We start from the raw sequence: 15,347 nt of genomic DNA, 5'->3' as shown, positions 1-15,347 counted from the left end.
CACCCTCCTAACGCTACATGGGAAATTAGCTCGCGTTTGTATTTCTTGTTGGAGGAACACCGCATTAAGGAGGGCTTACGCGATGGGCATGGGTAATGCAAAACACAAGGCTGGTTTCTGATTAGTTCCGAAGTGCAAGGACTATCTGCACTGGGATCGTACTGGGATCGGACTGGGATCGGGAGAAGCCACTGGTACGTGCCGCTTTGTCTCGGGACTCCGGATCAACAAGTGGAGTCGCCACAGCCATGCAGCCTGCACATGCAATCCGCAAATCTAACCATCTGTTTGAGCTATGTGGCGTTTGTAAATGTGCATGTTTGTTGTAAACAAACAGGTAATGATAATGTAAGCAAGTGGATAGTTGCATTTGGAGTTTGCATGAATTCTGGCAGTTGTCAGCTGTATTTGCAGTCGGATAGGTCGCATGATGGATCGCTGAACAGCAACAGGCTTTTTGGGTTTTTTTTTTTTGGGGTTTTTTTGGGTTTTTTTTTTTTTTTAAAGTTGGAAACGCAAGTGCCGTCGTTGGAGAGAATTTGGCAGATTGCTACCTGCATCCTAATCTTTAACTTCCTTACAATTCCTTAGAAACGCTACAACGGCGTGGCTTCCTCCTCCTGAACACCCACCAGTTACTTTTGTGCCTTAACCAGCTGACGCTGAATGGGTAGTGTCCTGTAGTGTCCTGCTGTTTAAAGCCACTGAGACCCGTCTTATTCCTCTTCACAGGGAGTTCACACGGTTCACCGACCATGCTCAGCTTTCTCCGCCGGACTCTGGGCCGGCGGTCCGTCCGCAGGCAGGCGGAGAAAGCCCGACACCGGGAGGCCCAGCGCGCAAACACGCACATCCCTGCGGCTGGAGACGCCAAGTCCGTCATTACCTGCCGAGTGGCGCTGCTGGACGGCACAGACGTTAGTGTCGACTTACCGGTATGGATATATGAAGACTCTAAAATAGCAGTTTTTCAGATGAGTAGTGTACCTTTTTCAGGCTGTGTTAGTTCTTCAGAAGATTCATTTTAATAATAATTTGTTGTTAGGTTATTTTTTATGGTAAGAGCTCTTGCAATGCCAGTTGGGTTGCGTTTGTTTCGTGACTAATACTGTAATTATGAAACGCTTTCGTGTTGCCCTCCCAGTTTTGCGCAAGTATTGTGGCCTCTGCAGTTCCAGCTTATTATTTAAGGGCCTTGTTAAAAATTCTTGGACTTCTGGCCAGGAGGCTGCAGCGAATGACAGAGTTAACAGGAGTTTGACCAACTGAAGCCTCTGTCGAGGATTAATTTTCCACAGTAGGCCACTGAACTTTCCCTGCACATGCTTTTCATGATGTGTCTTGTAGACAGACGATTGTCCTGCTTATTCTGGACTTTACAAAGGTAAAGTTCCATCATTTTAGCGTGGCTTGTATACTCCAAACTGAGGCTGGATTAGGTTTAGTAGTCAAGGTCAGTGCTGCTTCACCAAGCTCTGGAGTGGTATACTCTAAGTGTATAAACTGAGTTTATATAAGAAAAGTGCAGATTAGCCAGAAAGAGGAAATTTATAGCAAAGTATATGGCTGGAGATTAAAAAAATAAAAAAAATCATTTAAAAATAATTTTATGAGGAAACTAACCCAAAATTAGCTCACAATCCCTGAAAACTCAGTTCACTTTCCAAACCCCTCATATTACAGTTGTAATTCTGGTGATTTCCATCTGCAAATGTTTGACGGATATGAAAAATGTGAAAGTCTTAATCAAATTCCTTGGAAGTTGATCTGCCCAGAAGTGGTTTGGCCGTACAGGCTTTTTATCTGGACTGGTTCTGCATGCTGTTTGGGTTCTTTCCAGTTCACATAGGTGGAGGATGGAAGGCCATACTGGTGCCAGTGAGCTCCAGTGTTAATGACTAACAGAATCAGGCTGGAATCACTTGGCTGTGACGTGACCGGCACACGTCGCACCACGTTCCAATCAATTGCGGCCTCGCGATCTGCTGCAGACAGGCTCACTCCTCTCAGTCTCCTGCGGGGTTTACTGGGAGCAGGGAGTTAGGCTGCCACCTCAGGCCACTTCTGCAGGGCCTCAGCCTGGGCTGGCATGCCCAGGGTGGGCACCATTTGGTTTCTTGATGGAAGCGTGTGGGGGAGTTGAAGCGGTGCGGGGACATGCAGAGCAATCCTCGGCTAAGGGCAGAGCAATCGCTAAAGGCATTTCACTGCCAGTTATACTGTGCAAATAAACTTTGAACTTTGATGCTTCATATCCCTCACGTGAACCGGGAGGATTATTACGCTCCTGAATGTGTTTTTGCAATAACAATCTTTTTTTTTCTCCCCCCCCCCATAATTTTTATGGCTTGGTAAGATTGTTCTTGTTTCTTGTGATCGTTTATTCCTAATGTGGGGTATAGCAGAATAAAAGCTTCGAAGACTGAAGTTTTTCAGCAGTTCAGAGAGCTTCGCGTATGTGTATCTGTCCGAGGGTATGCCTGCATCCTTAAGCATTGATGATCCTAGGCTAGGTGTTGGGTGTTATACACACTCTCTCCTTTTAATGAGGGCTAACTGCTCCAGGCTGCACCCACCCAAGGCCTGCGGGGGTTTTTTCTGACCGCACTCTGAGAGGTGTCCACGGAGATGTTTGCCTGTTGGCTTGCAGGCTGGAAGGGGCCCGCATTGAAATCGAATATGCGTGTCTCGTTTCGGTCTGGTTTCAGCTGGCATCATAATCAGCCTGGGCTTGCTTTGTTCTCACCTCAGACGCACGTTCTAAATTCCGCACTGCTCCCATCGTTATCAGCAAAGTGCTGAACGATTAGCGGATGCACCAGGGATACATGACTAATGGTTGCAGGAATGTTTACCAAAAGTGTCCCGTGCGGGTGAGAAAAGTAAATAAAAGCATCGAGGGGCGTCGGTGTGGTCACTGTTGCCTCCTTTTCTGTTTAGAGTCTAAAATGGTTCATGCATACATGTCTCAGAACTAGCGCATTTCCTGTAAATATTCTGTTACTTTGAATGCAAGCCATTATGGGAGCTAGCAGAAGGCCCCTGCATGAATCTGGGTTATTTGGCCTATCAATCAAAACTCCCATATTTTATTTGAGGCGGAGATTTATACTAAATCCTATGTTTTCTGTTATATGTGGGCTGTTTTACATACACCATTCGCTCATGTTGATGGTCTTATTATATCACAGTCTCTTTCACAGTTTGAAATCAGTAGACTAATGTTTTCCATGTGGTATCTAATTTGTTAGAGTTTAATAACTGCTGCTGAAATTTCTATCTGTCTAAATGTCTTGTCTACCTGTTGTTAAGACACATACTACAGAAACTGACAATAGGGAAGAAAGATTCATCTTATGGAGTTGAGCATGATTTTTCAGGCCTGTATTGTCGTTATTTCAAGTACTTGTTAGACTGAAATTTCTAAATCCAGACAGATACAGAATCAAGGGGTCCATTTCTACTTGACTTGTCCAGAAAAAAAACAAAACAAAACAAAGCATTTGAATCAGCTCGCCGACCAATGAATCGTACTTGTCAACAATCCAACAATTCATACCTTTAGAGCTCACTAGTTGAACTTGCCATTACACCTTAATAAATCCCATCAGGGCAGCATTTACTGAGAGAGAGCATGCATTTCTTCAGGCCAGAGATAAGCAACTCAGAAGCAAAAAAAAAAGACCACGTTTCCACGGGATACCATGAAAATACTCTGAGTCTCTCTCTCTGCGGCCGAGCCCTGTCTGCCGTCACTTCACAACATGCCCAGGATTCACTGCCTTGGCGTCCCATCCGTCACCAGACGTGGACCCCGGCCCGTGCGGCAGAGGCCCCAGTGTTCGCGGGCCTCCGTGCCGAGGGCCGTATTTCTTCATCCCCTCTCGCGTCCCTCCCGACGAAGGGAGCCAGCAGGACGCCCTCTGCGCTGCACTGCGAGCCTCAACGCTCGCCGCAGTGCACAATGGGCCCTTTGTGTGCATCCCCAGGATCCTTCTAGGGAGGTGCAATTAATCGTTTGCAGTTATTCACAATATCAGGCACAGAAGTTCACATTGTTAATAAACAACAGCAAATAAATGTTCTGTACGTAAGTTGATTGATGAATCAAGGCATTTGTGTATTTCAACAAGCAACATTTAAATCTACTGCAGATAATTTTTTTAAAATGTCAGATTAAGGGTTGCTTTTTATAACTGCATTTCAAAGCATATCCCGAATGCTGTCTGTTTTGTGGAGCTTTCTGTTTTTTTTTTGGGGGGGGGGAATGCTTATTAAGACTCCACTTTGGCATTTTCTAAATCATGAAAGCAATGTTAGGTGTGGAACTAATGAAGAATGTGCATTTGGTTCAGTGAGCAGTGGTAGCTCAGTGATTAAGGTAGTTGACTTGTAATCGCAAGGTTGCTGGTTCAAGCCCCTCCACTGTCAAGTTGCCACAACCCTGAGCAAGACCCTTAACCCTCAATTGCTCAAGCTGTACCCAGTCATAATTGTAAGCCGCTTTGGATAAAAGCGTCAGCTAAATGCCATAAATACAATACAAGCAAAATATCATATGACTGTTGTATTGTTCTGCATTGTGCTTTGTGGTCAGACATTGGTCTCCAACACTATGATGCACATTCCCTTTGGTTCTGCTAGAGGTCGCAGGTCAGGGCCTAGCTTTTGTTTTGATGAGGCTATAGGCTGTGACTCACTTGTCTGAGGAGAAGTTTCAGTTGAGATCCCAGTTCAAAGGTGCCATAGCAGTCGCTAACGTCCTTCCTGTAACTCTGAAATGGATGTGTCATACTGTGGGGTGGTGCTACTCTTCTCCTGAACCTGCCCTGCTCTGCTGTGAAAAATGAGAAGCTTTGACCTGTTAAGTAGCATTTGCTTCTGAACAATCACTGATGGGTGGAAATTTTAATGGAGGACGAATATCCTTTTTTTTTTTTCAAATCAAAGCTTAGAGTATTAGTTTTCAGACCTGAGTTATTTACGTAGCCACATGCATGTTTAGAAAGCAGCTAGGTGCTATTTTCAGCGCATTCATTCATAAATAAATGCCTTTTGGCTTCAAATCACCACTCTGCTGGGCTCAAAGTTCCTGGGCAGTGTGGGCATCCTTCTCGGTCACACCCTGCCACTTTAATGTAGCTTTAATAAACAGTGTAAAAATGCTAACTTGATTATTCTGTTGAACTCTTGCAAATTCATATTCTTTTCTCCTCATACTCAGTCTGTCTAAAAATGTGCACACACACATTTACTAGACTGCTTGTGCAATGTAGGTTATTTGTGTAGTATAAAACACCCCGTTTTAAGACCATGAGTGACTTTTGGTTTGACGCTGATTAGAATAGTAAGCGATGCCCGGGTCTTCAGAATTCTGAAGCTGGCTCGTATCTCGGCAGAAAAAAGCCAAAGGTGAGGAGCTGTTTGACCAGATCATGTATCACCTGGACATCGTTGAGAAGGATTACTTTGGTCTACGCTTCATGGACTCCGCACAAGTGCCGGTAAGACCAGCGGCTGAGATGTATGAAAACGCCTGAATTTTGTCTCTTCCTTTTTTAGGTCAGATTTGGATTTGTTCATCTGTTGGTGGTGTGTTCGTGTGTGTGTGTGTGTTTGTGTTTGTCATCAGCGGTCATACCTTCTGCTGACCGACTTTTTAACTTAAAGCTTTCCTTTGGGACCTATAATGCGATAGCTTGCCTGTTGGAAGGCCTGAGATGTCGTATGACCATTAGACTCCTTTGTGTCTGTATATATTTACTGAATCGGTAGTCCTCTCCTTGGTTGGAGAAGACTGAGCCAGAGCGAGGTTATGTGGAATGTTATGTGCATGTTATGCGGAAGGGAAGGAGAGAGCGAGAGAGGGAGAGAGGAATGTGGGAGAGAAGAGAGCGAAGCCTTTTATTCTTAAATCCCCCCCACGCACACTTGTCACGGCCTTCAAATAGACAAACCTAGAAGGAGAGCAAGGAATCTGTGTGTGTGTGTGTTCGTGTTCCTTCCAAGTTGTAGTGAGTTCTTAAAGGCTAATTCAGACCTTTTTTTAAGTTCTTGAACAGTCTGCAATATCAAAGGTGAATATTTCCTTTGTGAAATAGGACATTATTTTTGAAATACCATATTCAGAATGTAATCTATTTGCACTTACAGTGACTTAAACTGGTTTTGAAATGTAATTTTCTTATCTTTTCAGCACTGGCTGGATGTCACAAAAAGCATTAAAAAGCAAGTCAAAAGTACGTTTTCTCAGCTCATTGCGGTAAAATGTTTCAAGAAAAATTATTCTTCTTTCCTGCATTCCACTCACTTCATGTTCATTTGGTTAGTAGAAATGGGTCGGAATAAATCTGAAAATGAAGGGGTTTCTGGCATAAATGTCTCCTTTGGGGCAAAAAAAGCAGAAGTCTTAAGGTCTTAACGTCTTCTGCTGATTTCATGTATTTATTTCAGTCGGACCTCCATACTGTCTCCACATGCGGGTCAAGTTCTATTCCTCAGAGCCCAACAACCTACACGAGGAACTAACGAGGTCAGTTAACCCGCGAAACACACACTTCGCGTGGCGACGTGCATTTCCAGACGAAGGAGGCTGCCAACCTTACCACCTGACCGCTTGCCTTACAGGTACCTGTTTGTACTGCAGCTGAAACAGGACGTCCTCACTGGCAAGTAAGGGAACGCATTCAAGGTGCTGGAGGAATATCCTCTATAACATGCCGCACGCTGTCCCCATTTCCCAGGCACAGCTGTTTATTTGGACAGCCTCAGTTCTGTGCATTATGAACACTGGTTTGAAACGGTATTCTCGTAGTAATTTGTTGCAGTTTTATGCATGTACTGATGCTAACAGTAAGAACACTGGGTAGATTATATTTTGAGACTGGAATGGAATTATTTAGATAAGAAGATTTAGTGCTTTTGTCTGTTCACAGTACACGGTGTTGGTATCATCTGGGATCCCTTAACATTGTGCTGTATCTCCAAACCCCTTAGCAGCCACTATTGACTTCATTAGAAACTCTCAAATGCGGTTCGTTCTGGTTTTAGCCATAACAAACAGACCTCAAGTGCTTCAACACCGTGCAAACTGCATTCTAAATGCACATGCTAATATATGTTTGTCATTTGCTTATTCTAAAAAAGGTTCTGCTAGCACTAGGTTAGCAGGCCACTGGGACGCGCGGTTGTCGTGCCGCGTTTGTAAACAAGCTTCTCTTTCCCGTGGACATGAAGCTGACTAACCTCTGTCCTGCTTGGGCCCAGGTTGGACTGCCCCTTCGACACGGCCGTGCAGCTGGCAGCCTGCTCTCTGCAGGGTGAGTGGAGGCCCTGCGTGGCCACGCCGGCGCTCATCAGCTGGGCCCCTCCGTCACTGGCATGTGAAAAGCCCCTCCCCCTTTGGCAAAACGTGTTTTGCCTTTTGCAGGTCGATGGGGCGGTTTATAATGAAACCACCCTGGGCAGAAACATTATTGCTCATTTGTAGACTCCACTAATCCCAAACTGCAGACTGAATGTGTCAGTGTCTGGATTAAGTGCTGCATAACAGTGGTAAGCCTCCACTGGGGATCGTTTGAAATAATTTGCTATGAAAATTAATGAATAATTAATGCTAATATAATAAGCGGAAGATATTCTAAAATGAGATTTTTTTTATTTTTTTATTTTTTTGCCTTCTATTCATTTCCTTTTTCTCTCTTCCTGTTTTGCCTTGCGCTCTCTGTCTCTCTCACTGTCTGTCTGCGGTCTCCAGCCCTTTTCTGTGGGGTAAATGCCCAGCTCATTAGTGGAGGCTTACAGCAGGGCCCCTTAATCCAGTACCTTCGCTCTCTGTCCTGGCACGCTGCACTCCATGGCCCTGCGCGCCTGCTGCGTAGCACTGCGTGCTTTGGCTTTGGTGGGCAAAACCTAGAGACACGCAGTTTAAAAAGTCGTGCCTAATTCATAACGCGCCGTGCATGTCTTTGACCTCCAGATGGCTACGTTTGTCATTTTATGGCATTAAAGGAAGGAGCCCATTAACTGAAATGCTCAGGCAAAACCTGTTTTAGAATCTCATTTACCTTTTTGTATTGTATTAGAGTATAGCACCTGATTTCCTAAACTGAAACACTAACAGAAATGTTTAGCCAGAAAATGGGCAATGAAAGCAATTTATTATGTAGGTCATTACTGTCAGGGGTTACGATGATTATTTGGTGATTATTTGCAGTTCTGCTTCAAGGTTTATAGGTCCTGGCCAGGTCCAGTTTAGATTTTCTTTGTCAAGCACATTAGAGCTGTGGTCTCCACCATGGCATCCAGGTTGAATGCACTACCTCTTCTGTGGTTCACCTTTGAACTCTTGGCACCCCCCCCCCCCCCCCCTCAGCTGAGCTGGGCGACTGCGACCCTTCAGAGCACAATCTCGAACTGGTTTCGGAGTTCCGTTTTGTCCCGGAGCAAACAGAGGAGATGGAGGAAGCTATCTTCAGCGCTTGGAAGGAGTGCAGGTATGTACGGCGGAGATCAGACCAGAGAACAAAACCAGGGCTCTGGGAGAGGGAGCGAAACCGGGAATCGCGCACGGATCGAGTGCGGATGTCTTACGTAAGCCATCGCCTCGGTGGTGCTGCTGAAGGACTGTCAAGTTCAGTGCACATGAGTTATAAACACTCATTCCACACACAGCAGTGTGTAATCAACAACACATGTAGCATGTATGTACACCACTGTCTTTTTGGACATATAGCATAAAGGATTGTATTGTTAAGACAGAGTAATCCTTTATGAATTGTGACTTCAGGTTAAAGGTTCGTTATTTCATGCATGAAATGTTTGTTAAAATGTAATAAGTGTATTATTATATATTGTTATTACTAAGGTGTTTATTGCTAGGCCAACATGACATGAAATCACAACATTAGTAATTGAATTCATGTGTAGGTGCTCTTTTTTGTAGTGTCCACATTGTCCTCTCAGAGAAAAGTACATTATGATAGTTAAGTCCCAAAAAGGAATAGTTAGGAGGCATATATATGCAGGAACTCTGTTCCTAATTACCTTTTCTCTGTTCTCGCTGTCTTGCAGGGGCCAGATGCCAGCCCAGGCTGAGATAAACTATCTCAACAAAGCCAAGTGGCTAGAGATGTATGGCGTGGACATGCACATGGTCAAGGTAGGTGAACACTTCTCTGTAAATACTGTGTTCAGCAAATAAAACAAAGGCATGTACCAGACAGGAGTGGGTTTCCTGGGGCTCGGCCTGGTCCGCGTAACATCCCGACACGCGTCATTTCCTTCTGCTGCAATCCCCTCCAGGCCCGTGACGGGAATGAGTACAGTTTGGGACTGACCCCTACCGGAGTGCTCGTGTTCGAGGGGGAAACCAAAATCGGCCTGTTCTTCTGGTACGATGGCCCTGTTCTCTCAGGCAGAGAAGAGTAGGCCTGGGGGAACGGACAACCATGGCCCACTTCCTGCATATGTTAGATGGTTTTGGGTGATTTTTTAAAAATATTTTTTGTATTTTTGTTTTTTGTCTGTAAGGGTTTAAACTATCTAGCTTAAGGTGTTTAAGCTGTAAGGTGGTAGTACCAGTTTTTTGTTGTGTTTTTTTTGTTTGTTTTTTTTTTGGTTTTTTTTGCGTTGTAGCTGGGCACACGAGGGAGATTGTGATTGTGATTGTTTTCTTGCTTCCCGCAGGCCCAAGATCACACGGTTGGACTTCAAGAAGAGCAAGCTAACCCTGGTGGTGGTGGAGGATGACGAGCAGGTAACAGCAGACACGCCCCCATTCCCGCTTTCGCTCCGACATGCACGTCTGTTCCTGGGAGCAGCAGGGATATCATGTCCCTCCAACCTTGGACGCGACGCCCCGGAGCTTGTAATGCTCCCTTTCCACCTCTCCACAGTTATCCCCACAGTCCTTCCTTAAGCCAGGACGCGGCTGTCCTGCATCATTGGATACCGCCAGTGTTGGGTAGAGGGTATGCATGGAAACGCTCCACCATGAGCTGTGCGTGTCCAGCACAATAGTCCCTTTTGGTCACTATATTCTTCCAGGTCCACCTGGGTTCTGAAGTCACCATGCAGCCCTTTATTGTCCACGGCGTCAAGAGCCAAAGGCGTGCAGAGTGAGTCAAACGTCTGGGCTCTGGAAAGCCCAGTGTCGATCAAAGCCAACTTGAAAGAGACTGTTTCTTCTCTGTTAATGCATCCAATTAAAGGGCTTAAAGTACAATGGGTGCATCCAGGGAAGGTGTTTGCATATGTAAGTTTGTGTGTGTGTGTGTGTGTGTGTGTGTGTGTGTGCGCGTGCGCCTATCCAATGATGAGTGGCTCATGTGTCATGTTGACTCTGGTGCTGCGTGCATGTGTGTGTAGCCTGAGGAAGGACAGTGGTTTATTACCTCCTGCTTTCAGGCATCACTACACTGAAGACCGCAAACCCATATACCACTAGTCAAGAACCTGTTAGCAATATATAATAATATAAAAAAAAGAAATAAATGTTCATGAGCATTTTGAGCAAATACATCACTCTTGTATTGAATCACTTCCTTGCGCTCTATGGTGCTTTCGAAAAAGGTTTAATCTAACCTACAGGGGGAAAATAAACAGTGTTCCTCCTTCCTTGGCACTCGCGGCCGTTGCTGGAGGGAATGATTCCCCGCGCGCGTGCGGCTCTGACCGCACGTCTGCTGTGTTACAGGGGAAGGAACAGGAGCACACGTTCGTGTTCCGCATGGACCACCCGAAGGCCTGCAAGCACCTCTGGAAGTGCGCCGTGGAGCACCACGCCTTCTTCCGCCTGCGCGGCCCCGTCCAGAAGGGCTCCGCCCACTCCAGCTTCATCCGCATGGGCTCCCGCTTCAGATACAGGTGAGCGGGGAGACGCCGTGCCGCTAGGCACGCCGTCCGGACCCACGGAAATCGAGCGCCACGTGCCAAACTGGCTTGTTTTGAAGCTGATGTAAATGGCTAGCACTGTGTCTCGCCGACTGACTGCGCTGATTTCTTAACCACGCAGTACTGGCCCGGCGCGGTGGAGCAGAGCCCAGAATATGCGTCAGTCATGCTGCTGAAGGGTCTCCTCCTCTCAGATCTTACCGTGGTTTGGAAAGGGCGCAATTCATCATTCAGTCAGGGGAAAATGTCCAAGCCACTTTTACGTTTGGCCACTTTTCTGTGGGCTTAGGGAACTAGGTGTTAATTTTCGTTCATTACTTTTTAGAACATTCATTACTATAATTTTTTTTCCCCGAACAGTTATATAACAGAGTTTTTTTTTTATTTAGTTTTTTTTTTAAATGTACTACTTATGACTAATATCTAAGTTTCTCAATCCTTGCATTGCCCTGTTGTTTCAGTGTATGTTATTAGTTTAGCACATCAGTAAGGAACGGGGCTTCCCCAGGGTTTAGACTAGTGGTGTCTTTTTACATTTCTGCTCTCATCAGAGAACAAAACAGCACACTTGTTGTCATATTGGTTGGAATGTCCCCTTGCTTGCCTCTCTCTCTCTCTCTCTCTCCTTCTCTCTCTCTCTCTCTCTCTCTCTCTCTCTCTCCTTCTCTCTCTCTCTCTCCTTCTCTCTCTCTCTCTCTCTCCTTCTCTCCCTCTCTCTCTCTCTCTCTCCTTCTCTCTCTCTCTCTCTCCTTCTCCCCCTCTCTCTCTCTCTCTCCCTCCCTCCGTGTGTGTGTGCGCGCGCAGTGGTATTTGTTTCTTATCTCCAGCTGCCATCCTCTTGCTTTGACACAGCGCTGTCAGATGTCCACTGGGCCAGCACTCTTTTTACCTCCCCCCCCCTCCCCTTCATTCATATTTGCCTGTTACGGTTTTAAAATGCACTCTTAAGGGTATACACACAAATCTCCAATTACACAAACAAATTTTGCATATAAAATCACCGTTATTGTTGAATGAGTTTCCTGTGCTCTTTGCAGTGGAAAGACAGAGTACCAGACCACGAAAGCGAACAAAGCCAGAAGGTCGGCCTCGTTCGAGAGGCGACCCAGCCGACGCTACTCCAGGAGGACCCTGCAGAACCGAGGTGACTGAAGATACCCCCCCAGGATAGAAACCTTTACCTGAACCGTTAGCTCAACCTTCTACTGTACTGAGTCATTGAGCAGTAATGCCACTGGTCATCTCTCTTCACAGGTGGCCCTAAATCCCTAGAGTAAGTATGTCTAATTCTTTTACTGGGTTTATTGTGCAGTGTTTAATATGGGAGCTTCTGCAGTGACCTCTGAAGCTGTACTAGTATGATGACTGAAGTGTGTGTGTGTGTGTGTGTGTGTGGGGTGGAGGGTCCAGTTACTTGCTGAGAAGCTTATGTTTTGTGCTACCAAAGCCCTGTTGTGTTCATAAAGGCCACTTTAGTACACTTACCCAGAGCTTTCTGTAGTGAGCTTGTATTCGGATCGAATACCAGACATGATTTGTAAGTACTGTGTGAGGCTAACCATGTCTGACACCCTCCTTATTATACTGAAGTGCAGTATAAACATTTCTAACTAACGGGTCTGTTCCATTCGGTTTTAATGAATTAGAATATTTCTATTTTGCATTTTGTCACTGCTGTCGCATTCATTTGGGCATATTTGCACATTCAGTGGAAATGATTTGAGCAGTTCATTGTGGAAAAAATAGCTAAATGAGAGGTCTTTTAGATTCCAAAGTTCTGAACTCCTAAGTCAGTGGTTTCTTATCCAGCGAGTCTGAGTGCTGGAAAGTAGTAGCGGTGTGTAGAGATCAGTTACAGCCGACACCCACGAGTCACTGAGCAAGACTTCAGAACAAGACTTCAAAACCTAACCCACTAAGAGGGACTAAACTTGAGTAGAGCGACTTTCTGTCTCGTATTCTGATGCTGGCAGACACTGAATGTAAGAACGTGGCTTTGTGCAGAAGATGAGGGGGGCCGAGGAGCACGGTGTGGGGGAGTCTGCTATCGCATTACCTCGTCACAAAGCAGACACTCAACCTCAGCTCGGTTCATCCAGACCGAAGCAAGGTCTATAGCCAGGCTTCACGTGCTCAGGAGTTCAGTGTGTTGCTGCTCATAATGTCTGTTGCATTTCTCCTCTCTCCAGGATGCACAATAATGGAGTAAGTCCCAGTAAAGAGACACAGGTACTAAACCGTCAAATGTTTCATCTAAGAATGGCACTCAGTTGGATTCCTTTTGTTATTTAATCTTAAGGTGCAACATATCTGGTTATTAACTACTAAACTACATCTTACCTTTCAGATGTAGTCGATGTCTTAAATTATTTTAGGCTTACATGCCTCTCAGATTAAGAATTAGGCTGCTGGAAGAATAATTTGAAACTTTTGCCTAACTGGGCGTTCCATGTTGACGTGTAAAGATTACAAGGCTATCCAAGTGGCTTCATTTGTAGCTGCCTGGCTTTGCCGATGCATCATTGCCATCCAGTAGCATTTGTTATGCATCTAAGCCTGACCACCCCCCTACGCAGCTGGCCCATTCTCGACCTCCCTGGTCTGTTGTCCGTGGACCGCCCTTGGCCCAGAGCCCCTTAGAAGTCGAAGTTCTCCCCAGGAGCCCAGGTGGCAGCCAGTCGGAAAGGCGAAGGTGAGTCAAATGCGATTTTAATGTACTAAGACAAATAAGCTGGGTCATCTTTGGCCATCCTTTCGCTCCAGGGGTCCTGGCTGGCCGGCTATGTGCAGTACTTCCTTCAGGCAGCTAGTGGGCTATGTGGTGGGAGTGGTTTTGGTGCTGTGGGGGCTTGTGATTGGTGGTGAGAGCAATACAACTTTGAGCAGAGGGTGATTTTTCACGGGAAAACCTCCCTGCTGCAGTGGCAAGCATGGACATCTTTCTCTTCCTCATGCACCCTCTCTCTCTATCTTTCTCTGTCTCCCACTCTTGCTCACTCTCCATCCTCTCATTCTCTCTTCCCCTTAAGGCAGCTTTTGGTTTTACTGTACTATGAAACGCTTGTGCCTAAACTTCCTGCAATATTGAAAAGTAATGAAGTTGGGCCGTTGCATTAGCGCTGTGTGTGCATGCCTGTATGAAGCCCAGAGATGAGCGTGGATATGTTTTTATCTCTCATGAATTTTTATCCTGATTCCTGGTGTGTTGTTTTGGGGGGGTGGGTTCTTTTATTAAAACTGTTGTTGTTTTTGTTGTTGTTGTTGTTGTTGTTTGTTCTAGTCTGATGTTCTGAAAGCATGTGGCCTTTTCATAAGGTGAGGTATGTACTCTTACGGCTCGCGCTGTGATTGAATTGTGGGTGAGCTCTCATGATTGGCTTGGGATCAGTTGGCCCTCTTCTAGCTGAGCGAATCAACTTCTACAGCACTGTCTTGCTGTGCTTCCAAATCAAGCCAATCAACAGACACGACAGACTTGTCAAATGTCCACAGTGCTGTGGGGTAAACCAACAGTTCGCACTGATTCTCTTCTCTCTCTTCCACGATTTATAAGCCTTGGGTCTTTCTGGTCTGGATATCAAAATTATTTATTTATTTTTTACCCTTTCAAATCTTAAACGGGCCAATGCTAACCTGTAACTGTCTCCTCTGTGATTGCTCGACTAATAGACTGATGTACTTGCTGTCAAGAGCAACTTCCATGGACACACACACCATCGACGGTTCGGGATCTTGCTAGCTTCAGGGGCTGACTGAAGTGGAGCAGTTGACAATCACAACACAAAAAAAAAAAAAACATTTATTCATATATAATGCTGAACAGCTATATGACACATTTTTGAGTCAACATGCATTTAATGAAGTTTAAAGAAAATTTTAATCAGAAAGATTTCTGCAAGTTAGGGCAGATGAGATGATCTACAGAGCCTGGGTCAGATCTAATTGCCATCTCTTTAATTACTCCAAGAGCTTTACTGTGTTTGCCCACTCATGCATATGATACCTTTTCCTGAAATGGTATATATAATTACATTTAGACCTCAGGGTCTTACAGAGTAGCTCCCATTTATGATTACACAAAATTAGGCCTATTTTCCCAAAGAAGAATAAGGTTTGTAAGATGAAGATAGAGGACTTTGAAATTTTTTTTTTTTTAGCAGAATTTTAAAAATGCTTTTGTCTTTTTCTCACACACACACACACACACACACACACACAAAATACTAATAATAAATAATAATAAACAGTACGCTTCGGCATTTTTCTTTTTTGGTCATAGAATGATAAATCGTCATGTTAAAAAAATGTCTAACCTTAATAAGGGGTGTGAGACAAGTTAATATCTTAATTTATTCAGAGTTTAATGGGGATGTTAAACTAATGAATGACATGAAGTGTTCATGAATGTCAAATTATGTTGACCACTAAAGGGTCTTTGAACCTTAGACTCTGGC

General features: G+C 45.0%; 1 protein-coding gene across 6 annotated transcripts in view; it reads left to right on the top strand.

The window, feature by feature from the left end:
• epb41l5 (erythrocyte membrane protein band 4.1 like 5) overlaps positions 1–15,347 on the top strand; it is a 28,933-nt gene continuing 13,586 nt past the window's right edge. For all 6 annotated transcript variants that reach the window (XM_035522819.1, XM_035522816.1, XM_035522818.1 and 3 more), the window contains exons 1-16: positions 1–194; positions 733–935; positions 5,400–5,504; positions 6,197–6,239; positions 6,454–6,532; positions 6,628–6,672; positions 7,267–7,319; positions 8,375–8,495; positions 9,073–9,160; positions 9,304–9,392; positions 9,688–9,757; positions 10,697–10,866; positions 11,931–12,037; positions 12,148–12,166; positions 13,083–13,122; positions 13,470–13,585. In XM_035522819.1, the coding sequence (XP_035378712.1) occupies positions 756–935; positions 5,400–5,504; positions 6,197–6,239; positions 6,454–6,532; positions 6,628–6,672; positions 7,267–7,319; positions 8,375–8,495; positions 9,073–9,160; positions 9,304–9,392; positions 9,688–9,757; positions 10,697–10,866; positions 11,931–12,037; positions 12,148–12,166; positions 13,083–13,122; positions 13,470–13,585 (1,325 nt within the window). In that variant the 5' untranslated portion in view covers positions 1–194; positions 733–755. The remainder of the gene's footprint in view (positions 195–732; positions 936–5,399; positions 5,505–6,196; positions 6,240–6,453; positions 6,533–6,627; positions 6,673–7,266; positions 7,320–8,374; positions 8,496–9,072; positions 9,161–9,303; positions 9,393–9,687; positions 9,758–10,696; positions 10,867–11,930; positions 12,038–12,147; positions 12,167–13,082; positions 13,123–13,469; positions 13,586–15,347) is intronic.

The sequence above is a fragment of the Electrophorus electricus genome, chromosome 25 (assembly GCF_013358815.1).
Source record: "Electrophorus electricus isolate fEleEle1 chromosome 25, fEleEle1.pri, whole genome shotgun sequence".
NCBI lineage: Eukaryota > Metazoa > Chordata > Actinopteri > Gymnotiformes > Gymnotidae > Electrophorus > Electrophorus electricus.
This window is presented reverse-complemented; position numbering and strand designations above follow the sequence as displayed.